The sequence below is a fragment of the Melopsittacus undulatus genome, chromosome 1 (assembly GCF_012275295.1).
Source record: "Melopsittacus undulatus isolate bMelUnd1 chromosome 1, bMelUnd1.mat.Z, whole genome shotgun sequence".
Lineage (NCBI taxonomy): Eukaryota > Metazoa > Chordata > Aves > Psittaciformes > Psittaculidae > Melopsittacus > Melopsittacus undulatus.
The window spans coordinates 147681297-147706125 of record NC_047527.1 but is presented as its reverse complement, the minus strand read 5'-3'; the positions used below and the strand labels follow the sequence as shown (position 1 = coordinate 147706125).

At 36.7% G+C, this 24829-nt stretch overlaps 1 protein-coding gene across 1 annotated transcript in view; it reads right to left on the bottom strand.

The window, feature by feature from the left end:
- Nucleotides 1–24829, bottom strand: part of CNTNAP2 (contactin associated protein 2) — a 1129462-nt gene that overhangs the window by 582537 nt on the left and 522096 nt on the right. Inside the window, exons 5-8 of the mRNA XM_034062602.1 lie at nucleotides 12317–12520; nucleotides 9846–10030; nucleotides 6009–6152; nucleotides 293–557 (exon numbers count right to left, since the gene is read on the bottom strand). Of these exons, the coding sequence (XP_033918493.1) occupies nucleotides 293–557; nucleotides 6009–6152; nucleotides 9846–10030; nucleotides 12317–12520 (798 nt within the window). The remainder of the gene's footprint in view (nucleotides 1–292; nucleotides 558–6008; nucleotides 6153–9845; nucleotides 10031–12316; nucleotides 12521–24829) is intronic.

Genomic DNA, 24829 nt, shown 5'->3' with positions numbered 1-24829 from the left:
TTGAAACCAAATACTTTTGCAGAGAAGACTGCAAGACAGATGGAAGGAAGGAAAATAGAAGCAATGCTGCCTCAGAGATAAGGAGCAATACCTTGTCTGGGTTTCACAACAGAATATTTGTGTCTTCTTTTTATAATCTAACAACTGTTTCAATGTTCTTCTACCTCTTACTCAATGAAACAGGATTTAACGTAGTTAAAGTTTGGTAAAACTACTGTTCTAATTTTAGGCCCATGATGCTTTTCAACAACACCAAGAAAAAAGATAACAACTCAAATAAAACAACACTTACCTGATGAGATGTCTATTCGGTTCTTCTTCACTTGGGTGACGTTGATATGGACACTGACTTTGCCCTCATTTATGTCGATCTCAACGTTCCCCAGGTCATCTGCAAAGTTGCTGAAGACAAGAAGTCCATTGGGGTTCCAGGTTCGGAAAAGGAAACTGACTGAAAACAGGTCCTGGCTTGGACGACCAGGAACCTCAAGGTAACTGCTTGCATTGAAAAAGACAGGCACTGTATGTGGCTCCACACAAGAAAAACTTAAATTTCCCTAAGTAAAACACAAGAAAAGAAGCAAAAACATAAGCAAAATGTAAGACTCCACTACATTCATAGCTACCTCTAGAAAAGTATTCTAGGTTTTATTAAGCCTTTACTACTGTGATTGATGAAAGCTGCATGTAAAAATGTGCTATTACTATTATTATTGTTAGTGTTGCTATTACAGTGTTGTTGCTGATGTTTCTGTTTTGTCTAGCAATGACCCCCCCTGTATTTTGTTCTGAACAAGTACACAATAAGAGGCAGTGTTTGCCCTACCCATTTAAAGTCTAAGATAAAGATTAGATAAAAGCAGAAAAATTCCAAATTCAAAGATGAAGAAATTAATCACAGAGAAACTCCAGCTGGTTTGTGGCCACCAAAGATGCCTACAACAGAGCAGTAATTCCTCCTTTTACAAAAATGAAATAAAGCTTTCCAAATACCATTATATCAATGGGTCAATCAATACAGTACATGAAGTTGTGAAAGGACATATAATACCTCATGAAGAGCCAGCCTCTCTTGTGTTTTCTACTAGATAATACTAGATAAGCTAATACTTCATTTCATTAAATAGAAGGATTTGAAGTACACGATCATGATCAATGCCTGATGTTTGTAGTAACTCAGTAATTTTCTCTGTAAAAGAAACTGCAGTTTTCACACTGTAAAATTTTACTCTTCAGGACACGGACAAAAATCCAGTCAACTTTATTGATTGCAAGGCTTTAAAATAGCTTATGCAGAAAGGCCAGTAGAACTAGTATCAACAAGATTACCAGCTTGGCAGCCTCCATCATCAGTTAAGAAACACTGATGTTTGCAATAATAGGGAACTAGAGACTTCTTCATACTGATCTCCTAAAGAATTCACTCCTATCTTTATCATCAAACCTCACACTACAAACCATATTCTTCTCATACACCTGTGTTTCATGGGTAACAGAAAACAGCCAAGAATTTAGGACAAGTTCCTGTGTGATGTACTCTAGGTTACCCTGCTCTTGCAGGGGGGTTGGACTAGATGATCTTTCGAGGTCCCTTCCAACCCTTGGGATTCTGTGATTCTGTGAAAATAGTGATCTAAAACAAGCATAGGAAACTTTTAAATTACAGTGTGATGAGCAAAAGTACAACTATTGTCTCAGAAAAGGCAAAGGATGTCCACTTAACTCCTTTGTAGTTACAGTGCTTGGCTACTCTGAGTGGGGTTTTTGTTTAAAATTGCCTAGAGATTGTAAGTTTTCAGAAAACTCACCACTAAATCCAAATAGTTAACTCAATTGTTTGACTAGTTTTAGTCTCGATATTTCAAAGTGTGCCACAGAGTATTTTTGCTTAAACCACAAATTTTAAATATAGAAAAAAAATAAGCGGGAGGGTGACTAAAATATCCTCTGCAACCCTTTGTTAATGTTCTATGGTCACAACTTCTGCTACACAGTCCTGTGGAGATACAGAAGGCAACAACAATTCATAAGAGCTGACATCTCACAGTTCAGTTAGATACCAGTTAAGTAATGCTCAGAAAGCATTTCATTTGACATTTTTAAGAGTTTCTCCCTTGTTACCAAGAGGAACTAACAATTTCCTCACAACAAGGCAGCTTTCATATCTAACTGACACTCTCCTGTCATCCAGATGCTTTGGATACTTGCATGTATAACACCTATAAATGTTAATGACACTAACTGCACTCAAATCCCTTTTCACACCATCACCAGCCTAACAGCATAAAAGATTTCTTGAGGAAGTTAAGATGCCCATCTGATACATTTTGCTCACTAGGTCAAAGTCTAGAGTTAGAACTAATATGCAGCTTGTCTCTATAAGGACATCCCTGTTTTTCAAAGAGAAATAGATCCTTTCCTATAGATTCAGAGTTTCTTGCTGAATAGTTCTCTGGGCAATGACATCTCAGTCAAAAATATACTGTGCATTTATATTGAAACTAGTGGTCTTAACAGAGAATTTTTCATACTACATTGGAAGGGAAATGGTAAAAAGAGCTTAATTCGGGTCTCATGAGCTTTGAATAATGATCTTTAATCTGTCTTGAAAATTAGCTTCATGTTTACTTCTTATAAACCAATTTTGCTTACCCACAATCAGATATTACCCCTTGTGGAACTACTACCGGGTCTTAAATCCTTTCCCAATTAATAGAGCTACTGGCTGAATACATTGCTCCCAAACGAGAAGTAATGAGTTTGTTAAGACTGCAATACCTATTAAATAAGGCTCATATCTTACAGGCAATGTATGCTAATGTTTATCATGTTACTTCAGTACTTTTCTCAAAGTACTTTATTATCCACCTTTACGCTTAACATTCACTCAGTGTAAATAATGTAACAAATATTCTATGATTCTATGATCTTAAGTTTATATATGACTGAACTTAGTAATACAGGGCACAGGAGCTGCAGAATTGGGTGGAGCACAGACCCAGTGGACGTAAAGATGAATGGTAGCAAATATGATTCTCCTCACCAGTTTTCAGCTACAGGCTTTAAAAATGTAGAGTCTGTTCTGTAGAAACTAAATCAAATCAGTATTCACACTGCTTGCTCTTAATATACCTCTGGATGGGTTTTATAAAGTGACTAGATTCCTAAACTCAAATTTCTCTGGGCTACTTCTTGCTAGCTGTATATTCTAGCCTCTTCTCACTAGTGGTGTAAGGATAAATATTCTTCAGTTATGCAAGATAATGAAATTCCTACAAGGTTTGTTATATTTTTAGTAGAAAACATAGAAAGGATAGACTGGAAGATTGTTTACAAACACGTTTCCTGTTTCTGTCTTAGTCCTGAGTCAAGCTGCATACAAGAGTGAGCACCTACTGTGATAGTCAGTCACTGACAACTCTTGTTTCCAACTTGGTTCAGAAGAAAAGCAGACCCTTCCATTCTCTGTCTTGGCTGTTCTTTTCCCCTGACTCTCCCTTTTGGGCATCTTTATAATCTGTGTAATTTTCTTCTATGAAAACAAATCAGGCTCCACTAATAAGAACAGTAACTGCTTATGACCATTAATCTGATTCATTCTCTCCAGTAAGCCATTGCCATTTGCCAGTTACAAAGGATTGCAAATTTTTCCCCCTTACTTTTACCCTCTAAAAGAAATACACTATTAAATCAGTGATGGACCTTCTTTAAGTTTAAAGTACTTTAAATTGTCCTTACATCCTTACTCTTCAGTAAAGAGATGCCTGGTGGTGGATTCTTTGCTCGTATACCTTTGTATATGAGACCTAAAAAAATCAAGATTATCATCTTATTATCTTTGATTCTCTGGGCCTCCTCATTCTGTAAAATTAACTTGTCAAGTCCCTTTCACTATGTGATTTCTGAAATTCAATTGCCTGTGTCTAAGAATAGTTTTTCTTCTGCCACACACCTCTTTAACATCCTAATTCCCTCTGTTTTTTCCCCACCTTATGATACTTCTCATCACCATACTGATTACTCTGCCTGTGTTCCACACCATTACATTTGTCTGTCTTGCCTCTTCATATAATTAGGGCAGGGTGTGCCTACTGTTGTGGGTTTGTACAGGATCTGCTACAATGGAGCTTTGAACTTTGTTGGATTGCTTAAGTACCATCATCATAAACATGATTAACAACAGTGCTCTCAATCGAGTCTATTTTTCATGGTAAATCGAACTAAAAACTAGGAGGAAAAAAAAGCCTTTTTGTAAGAAGCATAAAAATCCATGTTGATTTAGTTAGAGTAAAATTGATTTTGCTTTTGAAGAGCTGCAGCAATTTAAGTAATTCTACTGAAAACAAAGCTCACTTCTATTTTTATAGCCATTCTTAGAATTGGAAATCAACAGCACCATCAAATTAAGCTAGCATGCCATAGCCTCCTGATGTAGCACTAACACTACTGAAGCTTCTTATGTGGAATTTACTTTCATGTTACAGGTAACAATTTTAAAAACAAACAAATAAAGAAACAAGCAAATAAAACCCAGAGATTATCTGGCATAGAATTTTCAGTCCTGCTAGCTATGTCACACCTGTGAAAGGATAGGAATTGCACTACAGAAACCTCTTATGCAACACTTTTGCTCAGAAAGAGGTTTAAAGAATATGTTCTACCAACTTGCAGTGAGCTCGACTGTGTGAAATGGAAAGACTGTTTCCGTACAAAGATGCTTGAAAATCTTGGTTACTTTACAAGCTTAAAATGCACTGCAGACAGGAAATTATAGGCAATTCTGGAAAAAAAGTTAAGCCAAAGATTCTGGAGTTCATGCAACAGGCACAAAAAGTTCTAAAAGTGGACTCTTCCCTCCATGGCACATGCACTGTGCTCTTTGCCTGTGAGAACAGTGGAAAAATGAATGTGCAGAAAAAGTTCTAACTGCCAGGTTGTATTACTGAGTTTGTACAGGCACACACCACATATTCAAAATTATCCTTCGTGTTACCTTGACCATCTAGCCATATTGTTCATATGTAAGAGCATGTATAGTAACACTTTGGTATTACCATGTATAGTAATTATTCAGTATTACAATATGCATAGTAATGCTTCAGTATTACTAACCAAGGACTGAGCAAACAACAATACTTTGCACTTCATCATGGCCACATATGTAGATCTTTCCTCTTTATTACATAAAGAGAAAAGCAATAGTGGAACCGTACATAGAGTTAACAGCAGTTTGTGAATGTTGTAAACTTGTATAGGAGAAAGTCTTGAACAACTTATTCAGACTGTCTCAAATTTATGGCAATAATACATTTATTTCTTACCCATATTGCCTTTGTGTGCAGGCAAGCAATTTTAGGAACATTTAGAGCCTTAAAAATATAGTGATTAAAGTACATTCTTTCTTAATTGCTTTTGCCCATAAAGTCACAAGTTTGAACATGAAAGCAACTATGAATGCTTAAGCAAGAGAAAAAGAATAAAATGCTAATCAGCTCTGTAATGTTAATAAGCTAAATAATGATTTTCAAGCCTAATGTATTGAGGCTTTTCAGAGTTATGAGAAAGGCCTGGAGAACGACTTCTGCACTCGAGCAATCCAACTAGCTCGGCAGGGATGGAAGATACCAGAGTTTAAAGCCACAAGAAAGCTGCAATTGATTTAATAATAAAGCTTGTCTGTGTTGGTTTTGGACTACTATAATTTGAGAGGAAAGGAAAGAAGTACTTATTGCTTCAGCTTACTTTCTTTCAAAAAGTAATTATCTGATACTGAAAGTTAATTCTGGAAGGATGAAATGGGACCCCAGAAATAAAATGCTCAGACATAATAATAAAAAAGAAATCACAAATGTACATACAGCAAAATCCTTGGGTATGTGATAAAATTTGGTTTGTGTTCTATATCATTGCAGTATACCAGAAGGATACCAGCTACACAACTCACAAACTTTCTAGTCTCTTCTGATGGAGAAGCAGAAGTGTAGGTGACCATTAAATTATGCTCTTACCACATTAGAAGGTTCCAATTTCTTCCTTTTGGCAAGGTCAGTGATATTATTGCCATTGTAGTTGATGCTCTCCATGCAGCCTTTGAAATTTTTCCTACTGTTAGAACTTGGCTTCCCAGAAAACGGCATGCCTCCAAAGGTTATCTTTAAATGAAACAGAAAATGGCAGATAGTTACTGGAGGGCAAAGACTTTTACACAAATTTGCTGTAGATGTATTTTCTTTCTTTGAACACTCAAACACAGTGAATGAGAGAGCTGGCAATACAGCTTGCAGAAAAAGGAAGTATTGAATAAGCCCTGCAAAATCAGAAACAAATCTGAAGTGAATTTCTGACTGCAAACATTTGTGGTAGTAAATCCCAATTATTACTACAATTGTCCAAATAGACATCACAGTTATTCATATATCAACTGGTCTTCTGATTGCTACTGAACAACATGCATTTGAAACAAAGAACTTGGAATAAATATCCATTCCACTATTTTTCTGGACAAGAGTAGATGTGGAATTAGCTGGATAATCTGATTCAAATCATTCACTCAGTTCTAACTGTGTGCCAGAGCTCAGACTACAACACAGCAGCAGTGGGCTCCAGTACCATTCGTTTTGTTTAAAGCATATATATTTACTTCATCCAGCAGCATTTTACATAATCACATAGTTAAAAATGCTATTCTGTGCCAGACAGAAGTGCTTTCCACTACTGAGAACATGCTTTTATGATGTAGTTATAGTCAATGAGGAGTTACCACATGACTTCCGTAGGCTGAATGAGCACCATGGAGATGAATCATAGAATCATAGAATAGTTTGGGTTGGAAAGGACCTTAAGATCACCCAGTTCCAACCCCCCTGCCATGGGCAGGGACACCTCCCACTAAACCATATCACCCAAGGCTCTGTCCAGCCTGGCCTTGAACACCACCAGGGATGGAGCATTCACAACTTCCCTGGGCAACCCATTCCAGTACCTCACCACCCTCACAGTAAAGAAATTCTTCTCTATATCCAATCTAAACCTCTGCTGTTTAAGTTTTAACCCGTTACCTCTTGTCCTGTTACTACAGTCCCTAATGAAGAGTCCATCCCCAGTATTCCTATAGCCTCCCTTCAGATACTGGAAGGCTGCTATGAGGTCTCCATGCAACCTTCTCTTCTCCAGGCTGAACAGCCCCAACTTTGTCAGCCTATCTTCATATGGGAGGTGCTCCAGTCCCCTAATCATCCTCGTGGCCTCCTCTGGACTTGTTCCAACAGTTCCATGTCCTTTTTATGATGAGGACACCAGAACTGCACACAATACTCCAAGTGAGGACAACCACTGCAAGGACTCAGCCATCAAAGTCAAACAGGGAGTGTTTTACTCTTAATGCTGAATTTCATTACCCTAAAACACTGGGTTATCCAGAATTGCTACTGCTGAAGAACGAAGAAAACCAAGTGGTTTATTAACTAAAAATGTTCATCTCATGAAGTCTCTCCCTATCACTCCATAGAGACTATACAGGTCTCTACCACATTAGGGTCTTTTCTGAAATGTTTGGAAGTGAATAAATGCTACCTGTTTTCATTAATGTTTTGCAGCCCAAATGTGAAGAATAAGGGACTCATGAGATTAATCCCTGCAATCTATGTTAAATATTTACGTCCAATAGATGATGGCATAAATAGTAACGACACCTACTCTTCCTGTCCCACAGATGCTCACAAAAAGGTCTACTTATAATCTGCTGCTGAGTTTTGGCAGAGCCAAGTTTTTAAATATTATTCATTGTTAATTCCATTTGTTATTACTGAGAGCAGGAAAACGCAGCTGTAGGGACACATTTTCCATTTTAAAAGCATGTTAAGATATCACTTTCTATCCCAAAGAGGAGGTTTTGACTTGGCATATAAAAAGAGCTCAAGCTATACAGCTGAAACCCTGAATCTTCATGAACAGTATACACCAGCCATGTGAAAGCATTTTGCGGGACACATCCTCACATATTATAAAGGGATATGACTTGACTTCAGAGAAGACAGCACTTTACATGAACTGGAGAATGTGACTATAACGTTTCAATGGCTGTTAAACCATTAATGTTAATTCTTTTGTATGTTGCAGTCATATGTTTGGACAATGGAAAATGGAAAGGTAAGCATTTTGAAGGAAAGAACTGAAACTGCAAAAACCATGAAGCATGACATTAACTTAAGAAGGACTTATGAGGATTTTCTTTTTTGATATTGAAATGCAATCAGAATTGATGTTCCTTTTTTGTGCTTACTTAAGATTTCTGAATGTAACCTGGAAGCTTTTTTTGATTAAAAATTATTTTTATTCTTTCAGATTTATCTACCATGAGTATTTTACCACAAGGGCAACACATTGAAATATCATCTGTGGTAACTAACTCCAAAACCAGTGAGATAACTGAGAGGAAAGGAATGAGAATAGGTTAAGGCTCCTGCATTTGGACGAACCATGGAAACATCTATCCATATCCATTCAAGCAAGTTCCATGAAATGTAAGAGACTGAAATGTATCTTTAAGAACTGTCAGTGAGGCCTCTAATGTCAGAGAAGAGAGGAAGGTGAATCTCCTGGATCCTACTCTTACTAGGTGTAAATATACTGTATGCAGTGTATTAATCATGTAAACATGCTACATACATGTGCGTGTATACACATACGCACATACATATTTTTATATGTGTGCACATGTGTGTGTGTATAAATATATGGGTATCTATATATTTAAATTGCCCAACCCTGGACTGTAATATTTAGCCTAATTTTTCTGTAGTTTGCTCCTTGAAAATCTGTAATAAAATCTATTTATGTGAGTTTTCGGAAGCCCAATTCAGATCTTCAGCGCTCAACAAGTAATAGAAGTATAGGCAAATTTGTTCACTATTTTCTCATTCTAATGCTTCCAAAGAAGGTATTCATAAAGATTTGTTGGAATATAAGTAAAATGATTCATTTATGATACTAATTTTTTTAAACATTCACATTATATTCTCGATCAAAGGATCATAAAACTATCAATATGCAAGTCAATTTTGATGTCCTCTCACTATTTAAAAAGTTGCATGGACATAAATATGTGTATTTGGCTCATTAGAAAGGGTAAAGAAAATCATTATACAAAGTTTGTAATAAGCAACATGTTGAAGTTTCAATAACAATTTAGAGGAACCAAACAAGCTCACAATAGCAGAAGCAGAGTGTAATCAAACAACAAATCCACGTCTAATTTCTACCAACACTTGTGTGCATTAATCTGATTAAACAAAAGTTTTCCTATAATTTGTGTAATTCTTTACTGCTTCTTCAAAGAAGTTACTGATGGAGTATTTGTGAAAATGTAAGGAAGTACCTACCTAGGAAAGATCAAGATCCATATTAGTAAAAAGGTTCTTGCCCACTTACTTCACTTAATAAAAATACTAATTGTCACCACAGAATGAGACTTTTTCAGTCCAGTAAAAAACTATCACCTGAATGGAACAGCAGATTGTATGATGTTTCTTTAGTTTAGTTCCTACTTACAGCAGCTGCTTTTACAGCTAAGCTTGCTGAGTAACATAGATCTCTCATTTTAAAACAAAAGGCTGAGATGATTTTTCCACCAGATGGAATCTGGTAGGCTAATGAAGAGAAACTTAATTTATACTTAAAAGAGAACAGAGCTGAAAAGAATATTTCAGGAAATGTTAGGGAAAAATAATAAAAATAAATGTACAAAAAAGGTCCCAAAACATTTTAAATTATATTAATTTTCTTTTCTCATTGGACTAATCTTTATAAAGCCAGCTGAATGAAAACAAACAAGCTTCAATGTCTACCTCATAATCCAGGTCCAAGTAATCAAATTCTCCATTGGTTCTGAAGTGCTGCATGTGTCTGTCAAGGGTGAGATTGATGTTTCTCCCATGGCGCTCTATGATGATGGAGTGCCAGTGGTGATCATCCAAGAGGCTGCCTGTCATCACAGACGTGTGGCCATAAATAGAGCCAAGCTGGTTGCTGCCTAACATGAGAACAGAAACAACAGCAATTCTAATCTCATACCAGTCAACCACACATTTTCCTCTTGCTCTGTCAATATGTCACCTGAATCACACCAGACACATAATAAGCTGGAGAAAGTCAGTCCACTATGAAGCTGAGATCTGCCCAGTGGAGACTTGCTGTCATAAACACAAACAGCTAGACCAAACACAACAGGTATCTGATCAGCGAGCTGTATAAACAGTTACCTGTAACAGTAGTTATGTGGAGGTGAACCAGAGAAGCAGTACCAACTTTTCAATCATAAAGATGTTTTCATCTAGGGAATGCTAGGAGATATCTGCATTTTCACCCCTGCACTACAGCAATGAAAAGCCATCACCTCTGGGCCAGGTCCTGAGATTCCCTGAAACTCTGCTGATCTATGACTTTTGAGGAGGACATGGTGTCTGATAACAGACTTTGGTAACAGCCTTTTCAGCTTAAGTTCTACACTTTGTAGGCCCTGCCAGTATAGGTACACCAGTGAGTGTACAAGAAAAGGCTTAGAGCAGACTGAGCTAACAGTAGCAAAAACTGTCTTCTGCTAACATAGCTCATTCCAGCCTTTCCTCCTGCAGCAGCCTTCCTATTCTGGAAATCAGACTACCGGTAAGAGTACAGTTTTGGAGTTCTCTGCTGTGTTTTCCAGGGGCTTTTGCCAGTGCAGCTATGCAAGTGAGAGATCACACCTCTTTGCAATCTGACTGACATAGCTAAGCCAGCAAAGACTGAGAGCATGCATCTCAGCTGAAGCAGCAGTAAGTTAAAAAAAAAATGCTGCATTGCCCAATAACTCAGTACAATCTTCCATGTTCTGGATACATGAGGACCTCAGGTGTTTCTGGAGCTGAGAACTTCTTGCCATCAAGCATGCCTGCAACTCAGATATTAAGGTTTGTGCATGTTGCTAACATATTCTAGCAAATCACGCTTCCATGGCTTAAAACATTACTCCCCTACAAATGACCACACTGCCTTTTTGCTGAAGGCCACTGATCCTTCAACAGCTGTTGGTTGAAAACTACATAAAGAAATCAAGACATGCATGAGCCTTAATTTCTTCAATTCAAAGTCAAACCCAGGGCAAAGTGAAACCTAAATCCAACCCTGCCTCCCCATTCCTCCTCTGCCTCCATCCCCATGTTTGAAAATATGCCTCTGGATTTCATCAGGCAAAATAAACAAATTTGTCCACTAACTGGTGCAAACATAATACACCCTCAGGAAGAAGAATAATGACACCACAAACCATTTCTTATATCACTTTTGTCTATTGAGTGTGTGTCACAGGACCCATTCTGATTTATCTGCCTAATGATTCAGGATCAGCCCCATCAAGCACATATGGAAGCTGTAATAGCTTTTAAAGATAGACTGAAGATTATGGAAAAACTGGAAATGAATGGGTTAGTATTGCAAAGACAGCTAAATGCTATAGGAAGATAGGCTTTCCTCCTCATCATCTGCTCATGCTGAATTTTCAAAAAAGAAAAGGAGAAAATGCTAGTGGAAATAATTACTATCCAATGTAAATAATGAACAGAATAATTTACTCTTCACATGTCTGTAAGAGAGCTAAGAAAAGCTTCATGAAACCTTTTTCTAAAACTCTCTTGTTTGAAGTTAAAAAAAAGCCCAAACCAAACTGAAACCAGAAAAATGTGCGTTTCTTCATAATAAATGTACTTTATAACTACAGTCACTCATGAGCCTGTAGTCTTTCATTAGGAGGAAAAAAGGGTGTTGGAACTAATGTATAGAGGATTTAATCATACGACTGCCTGCCTGATAAACCGGTATGTCTTCCTTCATAGTCCTCCTTTTCAGATTGAGGAAGGCTGCTGAGCCTCAAACTTCATGTGGTCTGCTGCTGCCCAGACTGATACTTTTTTGCTGCAGGGTTCCTAAGGGTGACTTTTGTTTCTCTAGCATTGATGATAGCATCCTTCTCTCAAACAAAGCCACAGCTGAGGACAAATGTAATTCTAGCCTGGCTTTTTTGTTTGCTGCAAGTTTCTAACTACAATATATTGCTGATCCTGTTTTTATGCATAATCTTATTTTCACAGTAAAAAGGAAGGAATAGAACAAACAATCAAAATAAAAAACATACACAAAGGGAGTGAGCATCATTTTCATCAAATTACCTAATTAAATGATGTGTTTTACCATATTACTGGGGGGAAAAAAAGGATGCAATATTTAACATAAATTTGTTGTGGGAGAGTTAAAAAGTACCCAAAACTAAACAACCAAAGCATACCTAAATTTAAATTTAGAACAAGCTTGGCTCTCTTCAGCTCCAAGGTGATATAGTCTCCTTGCTGTCCTTCTCCGTGGAAGATTACACCTTCGCTTTCAGAGGTCTTAAATTTCAGAGAGATGACATCTTTCAGTGTTTTCATTTTCTTGTTCCTGAATCTGTATGGTAACACTACATGGCCATCAAAATTGATAACATCAGCCCCTAAAGGAAAAAGCAAACAACATAGTTGATGAGTGACTATATTCCCATGGCCACAGGAAAATCAGATGTGCCGTATGTAGATTACACCTGGAGAGAATAAAAAACATTCAAGTGTGATATGCATTGTAAATATATTTTCTCTTGGGTGTAATTTAATACTATAAAAAGTAGGAACCAAGCAGGACATAAATTTAATCCATAGCACATTAAAAAAAGCAGATTCAGGGGGATAAATACTACAGCTGTATTCAATATCTTCTGGTTTCTCTCAAATACAGTTGCTACCATACAAACTTTCCCAATTACAGTTAGAAAAGACAGACAAACTTCTGAGCAGTCATTAATAATTCATGTGATACTTCTTTAAAATCCAGTATAGGTATCTGTGAAGATTACAAGCAGTAAAACATGAGCCCAAAGAAATTGCCTAGCAATTCTGGAAGATTCCTCAAGCTCTATGTGAGCCATAGGCATAAACCTTGTTTAGATCAGTTTTATATGGAAATCTCATGTTAGCTATGGCCTTAAGTAATTTTAGAAAAACAAAAGAAAAAACTCTGTCATTTGGGCTCATTTTTGTTCCAGGTTTGGCATTGTTCTTTGTTCTTACAACATACGTCAAACATGTATTTAGAAAATAATCTCCGAAACACCATTTTACACCCTGATTCAGAGAATAGCCCAACCAAACTTATACATCCATCTCTGCCATGAGAATTTAAGAACCACCAGAACTGTCTGCTGAGTCAATTTTTAATACTGTTGGGACCTTAATTGCTATCAAAGAACTGCTTATGTACAGCATCTGTACAGGTTGCTTTTTCACATTCCATAATTTCCAGAAATACTTTTCACAGTGATAAAAGAGCTCTTTGAATGTCAAAGAAGACCATTTAATCAAGCTGCATGATGTTCAGCATTTATTTTCTAGAGAAAAGTATATAAACCACAACCAGCCTTTCATAAATGATATCTATCTCATTGTTCAGTCAAAAAAATGCACAACCCATCTTGTATTCATTAACTAAAACACACCCAATTGAGACGGAGGCTCACAGTCATGTTGATTCATGATGCCTATTCATACATCCTTACATCACTAAGCATAACAAGTTTTCAGATATAAAGACCAACACATTATGCTTCCATCATTCAGGATTTTCCCCACAAAGCACTACTATAATAAATAGTCCTCTACTACTTCCAGGTCATTTGTTTTGCTGACACTATGAGCCTCTGCATGCTGATGTAGTATGTGATATCTGTTTCTGATTGACATAACCATTTGTCATCTGTACATCTCCAATAAATCTGTATGTATAATCACAATAAAGTCATTATCCTCACTTGACACAAACCATTGACTCTCTAGGGATTATTACAAAATGCAGAAGTTGAGGACTTTGCTACCTTGCAGAAGCTCTGTTATCAGTTCTTAAGACTGATATGAGGGAAGCATGACAGTGGACAGTTGCTGACTGACAGGTCCATCTAACGTAAACTAAAGATAAATGTATGTATCTCAGGGCTGCAAGGATCATCACAGCTTGTGATTTTACCTTCACAATGCTGCTGCTTTTTAAGTTAAAGAGTTTTACAGATAAGCAGTATTTTCTGCAAACCAGCATCAAGTGTATGTATTTCAGAGTCTAGCTGAGATCCACATCTAAGACATGCTATGTTGTGCTCATACTCACACACTGGCTCTGTTACAAAGGCCACTATTATTAACAGAAGGAGTAATAACCATGTCAAAAAAAGCTGTGTTAAACCTGGGAAGTAAGTCTCATCACCCCACTTATCTTTCCAAGTTAGATAAGGAAAAAGTCCAAGAAATAAACCTTAATTCTCTACTCACAACAGCCAAAGATTCCATAAAATTCTTCCTGTGGGAGTCAAGGAGTTCTAGAGAATGAGGACACAGGATCTATAACGAAAGTTTCCTCATGTCTCCATAAGATGTCCCTCTCCTTTCTAAAAGATTAATAGGCATGTGCAATGCATTTCTGTGTCACACTAGTTTTTTAACACAAGTGAATCAGTAGCAGCAGATTGTCACCAAACAGACAGGAACAGCCATATAAAGATTTGAAGGATCTTCCCAGTGGCCAAGATATACGTTTTGTTTGGGTTTTTTTTTTAATGCATAGACTTTTTCATGGATCACACTGACCCATTTCCATGCCCATGAAAAAAGGTATAAGGGAAGTATTTTCCAGTCACTTCTTCAAATGATACAGAACCTTATGTCAACTCTTCTATTTTCTTACCCTTAATTACTAGGCTGTGCCATGTATACCTCCCATTCCTTGCATCACATAACTAGAAGCACCAGTTCTAGACACTTACTGCCATTAGAAAGAAGACAGGTAGACAGAGATGTTATTTACATAATAATCACGCAGTCTCTGTTCATCTCTGCTTCTGATTAGATAACAAACTAAGATACTCAGAACCAACGGTGACAGATTTGTTGCCAGCAGCTGAATTCTTCAATGAAAAAGATTCAACCATATAACTTGAACCTATTCCAAATCTTCCTAAACTTGCAAAGGCTTTTGATGAGATGATAAACATTGCCCCCCTTATTGTTTATGCCAATTAAATGGTGAAGAAATTCTGTTCAGTACATAAAACATAAGCACTATAAACTGACTGCAATATCCCCTATTTATTAGGATATATCTCATATATAAGAATGTAACAATATATGCTAGAAATACCACTTTTGTTTATAAAATACACTTTACAATACACATTCCAATCATAAACTCTAAGTTGAACTAAGCCTCTCAGCCTGATTGATTCTTCTGAATGACAAATTCCAGGAAGTCAAATCAGCTCAAAATTAAATATCAGAATGGCATGTTGTATTTGCAGTGCAAGAAATCCATTAAAAAGTCATCAGCATGCAAGGAGCAAACATTTTCTCAGGCACAGACGCAGATGTTGCTCTCAGAAATGAGGCCACCCTGGTTCATACTCTGAGTCCGTATACAGAAGCAACACTGATTTCAGAGGTGAGGTTATCTTGTACATTCTCATGACTCAAGAAAATACATTATTTCTGGAATTTGTTTTGAAGAAACAAAGAAAATGGTTAGAAAAATACTGTAGGAGAGATCACATCAACCTATTTTTTTGCTTGCCTTACAAGATGTCGAGAGGCAGGAAATGCCTCCTTGAGATTTTTGTATGTACTTTTTGAAAACAACATTTAGAAGAGCATAAAATCTGTTTATAGAAAAAGTATCTACATGCAAGTCTGTTATCACAAAATTCATACTTCTATGTAAAGCAAACTTGCTATACAGATTATGCTCTTTTGAATCTGCATATGACTGCCTTGAATAAATCCTACAAATGAAAGAAAATTGAACATTGCAGCTTAAGCAACCTTTGTAACAAATATACATAGTAAAACATTATTCCTTATACAATGGAAGAATTTCTTCCATAATCATTTGTTAAATTTACTTCCTGATGGTTCTAGGAACCCTGTATGAGGTATATCGTGTTTACCCTCAGGCCAGCTGGTACCTCTTTGTAGCATCTGCAAAAGTTACTTCAATATTACTTCAATAGTCCTGCATCTGATCCATCGTTGATCAGGACAATGACTTGAGTTCTGTGCATGTGTGGATTCACAACATGCTGCCTATGAAAAGGTGTGTATATATTCCTTTTGTACCTATGCTGTTGCTGCAGTTATGCATACATGCTCTTTGCATCATTCACTAAGAAAATTCCCATCAGACACTTTAGAAAGCTCAGTAAATGCATTTTCCCCAAACCTGGCCAGGAATTGCCATGTTTTGAACATCATTCAATTAAGAAAAGAAACAGCAGTAATTTTTGATTAAGCAGCTTTTTTTATGCAGAGCTGTGCTAGCAGCATGCACATGGGTCTGCATGATAATTCAATCACCTAAAGATTACATAGCAATTATGTTTAAGAGTTATCATATGTAGACTGTGGTAATGACTTGTGTTCCTTCAATGATGACACTCAGCTATTTAGTATCATGATAATTACCATGATGCAGAATGGTACTTAGACAGTAAGCCATATAATTCCTATAATTGCAGTGTAAATACATAATTTGTTCTCATCCTCAGCCACTCAACTACCAACATTAGTAGCAGAGAGACATAAGCCATCACATACATACGTTTCACCTGCATTCAGTGAAGTCTGACTGTTCTCAGAGGCTACTGCTGAAATGGGGGAGAGAAATTAAAAAGATGAAGTGCAAAATGAATTGAGAAAGCAGGAAAGAGGAAGAAAGAGAAATGCAGAAAGATGGGGAAAACAATTTATTTTGATTATTTTAATAGGAAGCACAGCTCTGATTACTTTCAATTTGATTTCTCTTCCGTTGGACTTCCTACGACATGGATCGACTGGATAATGCTGTTGACATCTTAGAAACATAACAGCACTTTCAGCTAGTGAGGAAGACGTATTAGGCTTTATCTCAGTATACGTCTGAGATGTCATGTTATAAACATTTAGTTAGTTAATGGCATCACTGCATACATTTAAAATTTAAAAAGATAATAAAGACAGAAAGCCGTAAAAATACTGCCAAGAAATTGGGTAACAAATGGGTTGGACTAGATGATCTTCCCAGGTCCTTTCCAACCCCTGGGATTCTGTGATTCTGTGACTTCTTTCTCAAATCTCACAGGAAAATAAGTCACTAGTCACAGGTTTTCCTACCTATGTTTTTGTCCTTTGCTTTTGCCCACATGCTAGATGTGGTACAGGTCAGGGAACCAAATCTGTACAAAGATATTTTATTTGGCATTCCAAATTAATTAATTAATTACACAGAAACAATTTTAAATCAGACTGAAGCTCCAGAACGTCTCTTTTTCCTGCCTTTCTAGTAAGAGAAATATAATTACCCTCAATGTCAGCATCTTAAGGATGAAGTGTTCATTCATAAAGACTCAATTCCAAGACTTCCGGACAACTACTTAGCTACTGTGATCAAGGTACTGCCTAAAAAACCTAAAATGTCTCCACTATCAGACATGGTAAAGTAATACTGATCAGAAAAATGCAGAACAACAAAGTACTTGCCAGGAAAAAGAAACAATGTACAGCTTAATCACTGCTGATCTCTGAATGATCAACTCTACAAAACCTGTACAGAATATTTCACTGGGATTAAAAATACAGCAGTTCTGTATTGTTGATGCACAGCAACCTTAGGTGCAATGTTCTTACTCAATTACCTCTCCTCCATTATCTCTGTTTTATCTACTTAAATCTTCTGCTTAAATGATTTTTAGGGAATAGATCTTTGCTTGTAGCTTTCTTTTCTCACCCTATAATGGGTGCATTATGTCTGATGTATTAATATTATAGTAATAAATAGCATTAGCCATGCACTGAACATCTATCCTCCAAAAACATCAAAGATGCATCAAAGCATCTCTGGCTGGGCCAAAGCATTCCACATACACAATTTCATTTGTTGTAGCTATTAGTCACAGATAGTAAAACATCATTATGACAAATATAAGTAAATAGCATATTATTTATGTACTTTAAAGCAAAAATAAGGTGTTCTCCTAACAAAACAATGGATAAAGCTCAAAATCATACCAAAAACAAATTCTCATTTTGTTATTATGATAAATTACATACACAGAAACTACTTCAGAAGACCCTAACCTACTTTTTCAGTAATTCCAAATACTGCAACATAATAGCATGTTGAATTTGCCGCTGGAGTCTTTGCCATGGCACTGCACTAGCTTAGCTAATGTTAGAGATGCATTACTACATCTCACTGCACCAGAAAAATGAGGAAAACCCTTGTCCCAGCACAGCAGTCAAAAAAGTGTCTCCTCTTTTATGTCTTATGATGATGATGCAGAGAGCGAAAGATACCCTGTGTGAACAGTGCCTTCAGCTCCAGCCATAAGGACATGGGTAATTCAGTGGCTTGAAATCTGCTGCAGGAAACTGATGCTGCCTTTATTCCTTTTTTGAAATGGCAATGCATCTGTCAGAAAGGCAAAAAACCCCAAGCAAAACAAAACCTAATACAGACATAGATGCATCTTGCATATACAATAACATATATTTCTTCATGTTCTAGAAGCATAAGGTGAAATTAAATCAATTTTAAGTTTCTCTTGCCTGCTTAGCCTCCACTGAATCTGAATCCAAATCCTGTCATTATCTGTCAACCTTAAGTGATGTCAATGCTTGAAAATTCACTGTGAAGTCAGGATTCCTTTTCTTGCCTCTCTTTACATTAGATATAATGTATATATGGCAATGCAGTATCAAAGTAGCATAAAATGTGTTGTCAAGGTGTATTTTTAACTCAGTTCTTAAGTAAAGGCACAAACTTTATTCTGATATTTTACATACCTGTCAGAAACTCTGAAAAGAAATCTGTAAGGAAGTATTCCCTGATGCGGTGAGAATGCTTTGCCAAGTTCTGAGTGCAGTATCTACCAAAGATATGCCAACAGCAGTCAGACATTTTTAAGTTTTCTCTGAATTTCAAAGCAGAAGCATTTCTTCTTGTTATCATCATCATCATCATAACTGTTATTATAATGTCAATATACTACACTCATTTTGCTAGCTCTTGTGCAAATGTCTGTAAACATGTGGTTCTTTGTCACAGATAATATCAACTAAGACATAAACGCATCATGTGAAATGAATAATCAGTAGAAAGAAAAAAATAAGGAAGGAAAACAATGCAAAGACAGGTAATCCATTCCTTCCTGATATTTCTTTTTTATTTGGTAGGACAGTTGGGTTCTTTCTCTTGTCTGTGTAGCTGTTAAACACCATTGCTACACAAGGCAATTGTTTCTAAAGACAACCATTTTGTGATGAGTGTACACACCAGTGCAGTGCTCTGCAGTTACACCTAACTTGTGGTGTGTATCCTAGAAGAGAAAGACATGTTCTCAGTGAAAATCTGGAGGTCTGGGAAGACATTAGTTACAGCATGTGCAGAGGAAAACAATAAAACATTTGAAGGAAAATAAGACCAATGAACTCAGAACAAGCCTCCATATATGCCACAAAAGGATTGTCTTAAGGGTGCCTAGAACTAGAATGATTTGTCAAGCACCTGACACTACGGTTGATTTTTTCCTGCGAAGTCTAATAAACCACAACATTTTCAGGTAAATTTTTTCATTAATTCTTCAGCTTTCAAAAAGGCAACATAATTTAAAAACCCAATGGGGACATTTTAAAATATGCCATGCTTCTACTGTAACTTGGGTAAATCAGGTAACAAATGTGTTTATAGTACACTTTGTAATTCAGGTCTAAGCTTATGCATCCTAAAAACGGTGTACAAGTTAGACCACAGTCTAATTCTATGCTCCTGTGGTGGACTACTAACAGTACTAGAGAGAACTTGGGTAAAACTGCAATTAAAGGTAATCTTCAGCTCATATAATAAATGTGCTTTTTATAATCTATTCTGGTTTGCGAGTCCAGAAAGTCAATTATGATGCATGGTATACGATACAGTCTATTTGAAGAATTCTGTTCACAGGGGAGATGGGAGATAGAGCACCATGGAAATACAACTTCCATGGCAATGTGTTTCTCTGCCTAATCCCAATTATTTAATTGCTTAAACAACTATGTTCTATTTTCCAACCAGAAAACCTCTGATCATACCTGTATATTGTAGTGAGATCTTATAACAAGGCTGTTTAAACTAAGCATTTTGCCCTGAGAATGCAATTCAACTTACTGCTGATGCACACTCACTGTTCTTTAAAATAATTGTATTCAAATAGTTAAAGTTCAAATTAGGAAAAAAAAAAAAAAAGAAGGCTGTTCTTAAGACCTGCTGAATCCTGAGGCTGAAGACTTGGGTATTTTTAACTATCTTTGAATTATAAGGTGCAAGTTAAACTGTGTATTCTCCATCATCTCAAATTTATATTAGTATTACCATCACTTCCTTTCATCACTGATATAGCAAGAGGGGGTAGATCATGAAATCATTCCCTTTTACCAAAACCTCCTGCTGTGTTTCTGGGTGTAGCAATCATATTTTAGTTAATAATTTTTCAGATCATAGTATAACGGTATTCATCAAATGGACAAAATAGAAGCTGTTTAATACATGAGTTTCTATACTTTAAAAAGTTTTCATGTGGATAGCATTGCAAGGGTCATTTATGTTAAAATTAAAATTCAGGCATCTTGCAACTATGCACTAGAAGCAGCAAAATGTTCTCTAGAATTTATTAATCCCTAGCTATGGTACTTACAAGTAAATTAGGTAAAAAATATATGTATAATCCACATATTCTACAGAAACTCAGCTTTTTGTATTGTATCATGCTGATTTAGAAGTCAGAAGTGTTCCTCAGAACCATAAATACATTTAGTTTATCCTTCATTGTGAAACATGTCATTTGATACCGGATCTCAATGGGAACATTAAAGTGTATAATTAAACTCTGAAAGCAGATAAAGAACTTGATTTACTTGAGAACAGCAAGCCCCTGCTAATGTTTTTCCTCTTTATTAAAAAAGTACATCACAAGAACATCAGGTCAATAACAAAGGAGAATTGTGACTCTCACATAGTAAATGGCCAAAACAGGTCTCAATCTTTATTAAAATGCTGAGCTTGCTCCTTACTTAATGAAAAAACCAAACCCATAGGGAAGAAAGAAGTTGTACCAAGTCATACAACATTTACACCCAATTTACTTGGTGAATAAATGAGCTAGAAAATGGACAAGACAATCTATTAAAACATTAAGGAAACAGATGAATAGCTGGAGCCCTTGTTTCAATGTTTACAGCTGCATGAAAACAAGAAGTCATAGAATTGACCTACATAATACTGATTTAGAATACCTATTTCTAATTTCTTTTTGAGCTGATGACACCTAATTCAGTCATCTCATGGTATATATAATCTTTCAGATGTCTTTTATTGGCTAGGCACTCTAATACCTGTTACTCAAGGCCAAAATCTTTCTGGCTCACATTCTGTATCCTTTATTCACATAATTGCTTTCAAACACATATTCATTACTTCTTCCAACCACAGAGCTCATATCTAAATGGAACTTTCAAAGGCAGCTGCATACACAGTGATTAAGGAATATGCAGCAGTGACTCAGTTTCAAGCTGCTGTACTCAAAACTCATAAAATCTCACTATCATCATTCAAACTCTTAGAGTTGACCCAAAAGAGCAAGGAGTATAGGGAGTCTCAGATTTTGCAAGGGGACACTCCCATTTCTCCTAGTGAGTAGCCTAACTATTGTCTAAGGCACACAAATGTGTGTCATTAAAGACCCTTTTTAATGTACTGTCTTCCTTTCTTTCTCCCAACAGCCACTCTGCTGCTGCTTCTAACTCCACCTTGCTGTGCTTGTTTATTTTAGGAAAACAGACACTAAGATGGAACACATTACTACCTTGAACTACTGCATTTCAGTTAAAAATTACAAGTTAATAGAAGCAAATCCTTTAGCATAAATTATGGTATAGCAACTCTATGCAGTTATGAAGCAGTTCACTATCACTGTTGTATTTCCAGATTACTCAGAGACAAATACCTTGTGTTTAGTTCAGCATGGCATCAGAAAAGCAGACCCCTGGAAATAAGTGTTGGATAAGTAATTTAAGATCTGTAATTTAGTCAATTATTTTTTCCTCTCCTTTCCTGACATCCAACATATCTAAAACAACACGCACCTCTAATGTATTCTTTACTCAGTGTCATCTTATACACTGTCATGTAAAAGCAAAGGCATTAGTTTCAAACTTGCAGGTCATAAAATCTGAGCCCAAACTGTAATATGCATGGACCAATAACAGCCAATAAAAGTGGTGAATTACTGCAGCTGAATCAGTCTTTTTTCTATTTCTTTGCATCCATTTCAGTATGTATAATTATACTCCCCCACTCATATTCAAGGCCGTGAGTCAAGGCTTTATTTTCAGGTGATCGAAGTAAATTCGGTTCTGCTTTGGTTCAGTGGAAATCTAGTAATTCACTCTTACATGAAGCTGGCCCCTAATGATTGAGGGTGTGCTATTGTAATAGAGCATACAGTTGCCAATTTTAAGTGAACAAGTGCTTTGAGTAATAATGAGCAGAAAATTTAGAATGTGATACTGCACTGACATCACTTGCAGCTCTGCTTACACTCCACAGAAAGAAAATCCTCAAGCTATTCAATATGCAGCAATATGAAATGCCCAACTTGCATTACACCGAGTGTTCAGAGTGAGAAAGTTCCCTAGGAGGGGAAGAAGTACTTTCACTTCAGAAAGGCTCCCCAGAACGGGTAGTACAGCAGGTAAGAGCAGGAACGAGCACATAATCACAAAACCATTATGGTTGGAAGGGTACAAATCACCTAGCCCAACCCACCTGCTCCAAGCCTATTTTCACATTTCATTCTGCCAAAAGCACTGAGTTTCAGGTAACTGGGCTTTCACCTTTTTTCCTGATCTGAAACAGGAAACAACGTTTGCTTTCACTAGCAAGTGATTTTCCTCCTTTGTGTACAACAGGCTGCACCTTGCAAGGCCAGTGATATACTGTCCCCTCCCCGCTGCCAGACATGACTCATCTATAACTTCTAACAGGCTTTGCAGTTTAAGATTTGTTGGTGTTGCAGAGTTTAAGACCTTCAAATTCCCCACTTGCCATAACAGTTCTGAATAGTCTTTCTTCAGCATGAGTTTGCTTATGGCATTTCAGCTGTGCGACTGACTTGTTCCTCCCATATGAATTGTACCATGCATTTCAGGCTTCCCTGCACAGTCAGTGCTATCAATTCTGTCTCCTCAACTCTGTATTATTCTCCATCACTAAAAATAAAAAAGCCAGAAGGATGAGTTCCTTCTCAGGAAGAGTATAAGGAGCTCCCTCACATCCAGTTAATATGGAATGACATGCAAAAGTTGCAATATTTAAAATCACAAACATTTAAATACATTACTGTTGTGAGTTCAAGTCTTCATCCACTGCTACCATTTTCCTTTTTCTGGCCCAATGGGTTATTTTCATTCTACTTTTCAATCTCTAAATAAGTACAGACACTAGAAGCTAAAACCTGCTTTTTTTACCCAAACATTTTGAAGTGACTGTCATGAAGGATATGCTCTTCCAGTTACCAGGTGCTACAGTGTATGCTGTTCAGTGCTTACCTCAAAACTGCAGGGTCACCCCAAAACTGAATTAACACTGGAAGTCAGTGATGGCTTATGGTAAAGCCCTGTGTCACTGCTGAATGGTGTGTAAGTAAATTTGATAAGATCCAGCACAGTTAAGGACAGAACATGTTTCAACCGAGACATCAAACTGCTTGCTTAAAGGCTGGGGAAACACACATTAAACCTTTCGCTCAATAGAGTGACCAGATTCAGTAACGAAAGGAAAGTGCAGTTTTCATTAATCAGTTTGAAATGTCTGGAGGGCTCCAAAGATATTAAGAATCTATCTCTGAGAAAATAAAGGTCTCCAAAATCCATCAGATTTTATGTTTGCTAAACAGCACACATAGAGATTTTCTTTTCCATGGGAGTATTTTTCTTGTTGGGAGCATTAATTTGTGATTAATGGCAGACAATGTTTGCAAATAATTTAAAACTGTATTTTCTTTCTCTAGGTCTTCAAATTATGCAAGGTTTTCTCAGATGATTTTTCTCACCACCCTTCACTGTAAGGGTGGTGAGGCACTGGAATGGGCTGCACAGGGAAGCTGTGAATATTCCATCCCTGGCTGTGTTCAAGTCCAAGTTGGACAGAGCTTTAGGTGACATAGGTTAGTGTGAGATGTCCCTGTCCATGGCAGGGGAGTTGGAAATGGATGATTTTAAGGTCCTTTCCAGCCCAAGCCATTCTGTGATTCTATGATTCTATGATAGAAATACAGAAATAAGTTTGTCAATAGTTATTTCCAAAAACCTGCTGAAGAGTGTGTTTGCTTCTTGAAAACAATTCCGCCAGCTCTGTATGTCAGTGACTCTCATATTCATGTTAACACAATGGATGCAATTTCATAGCCGCTCTTAGGGTATAATCTATTGTGTTTAATAAGCAAAGGGAGAATAACATCCAAGATTGTTCCAGGTAGACAAGAAACACATGAAAATGTGTATAGACAAGCTGCTCTAAGCTCATAAGATACTGCTATTAAATCACAAAACAATGAATGCTACTCATGAATAAAAGAGAAAACAGTTTTTCTTAAACTCAGACATGGAAAACTAAATTCCATTGCAAAGAATTGCCACGTTCCCTTCTTTAAAACTGCTTTTCCTTT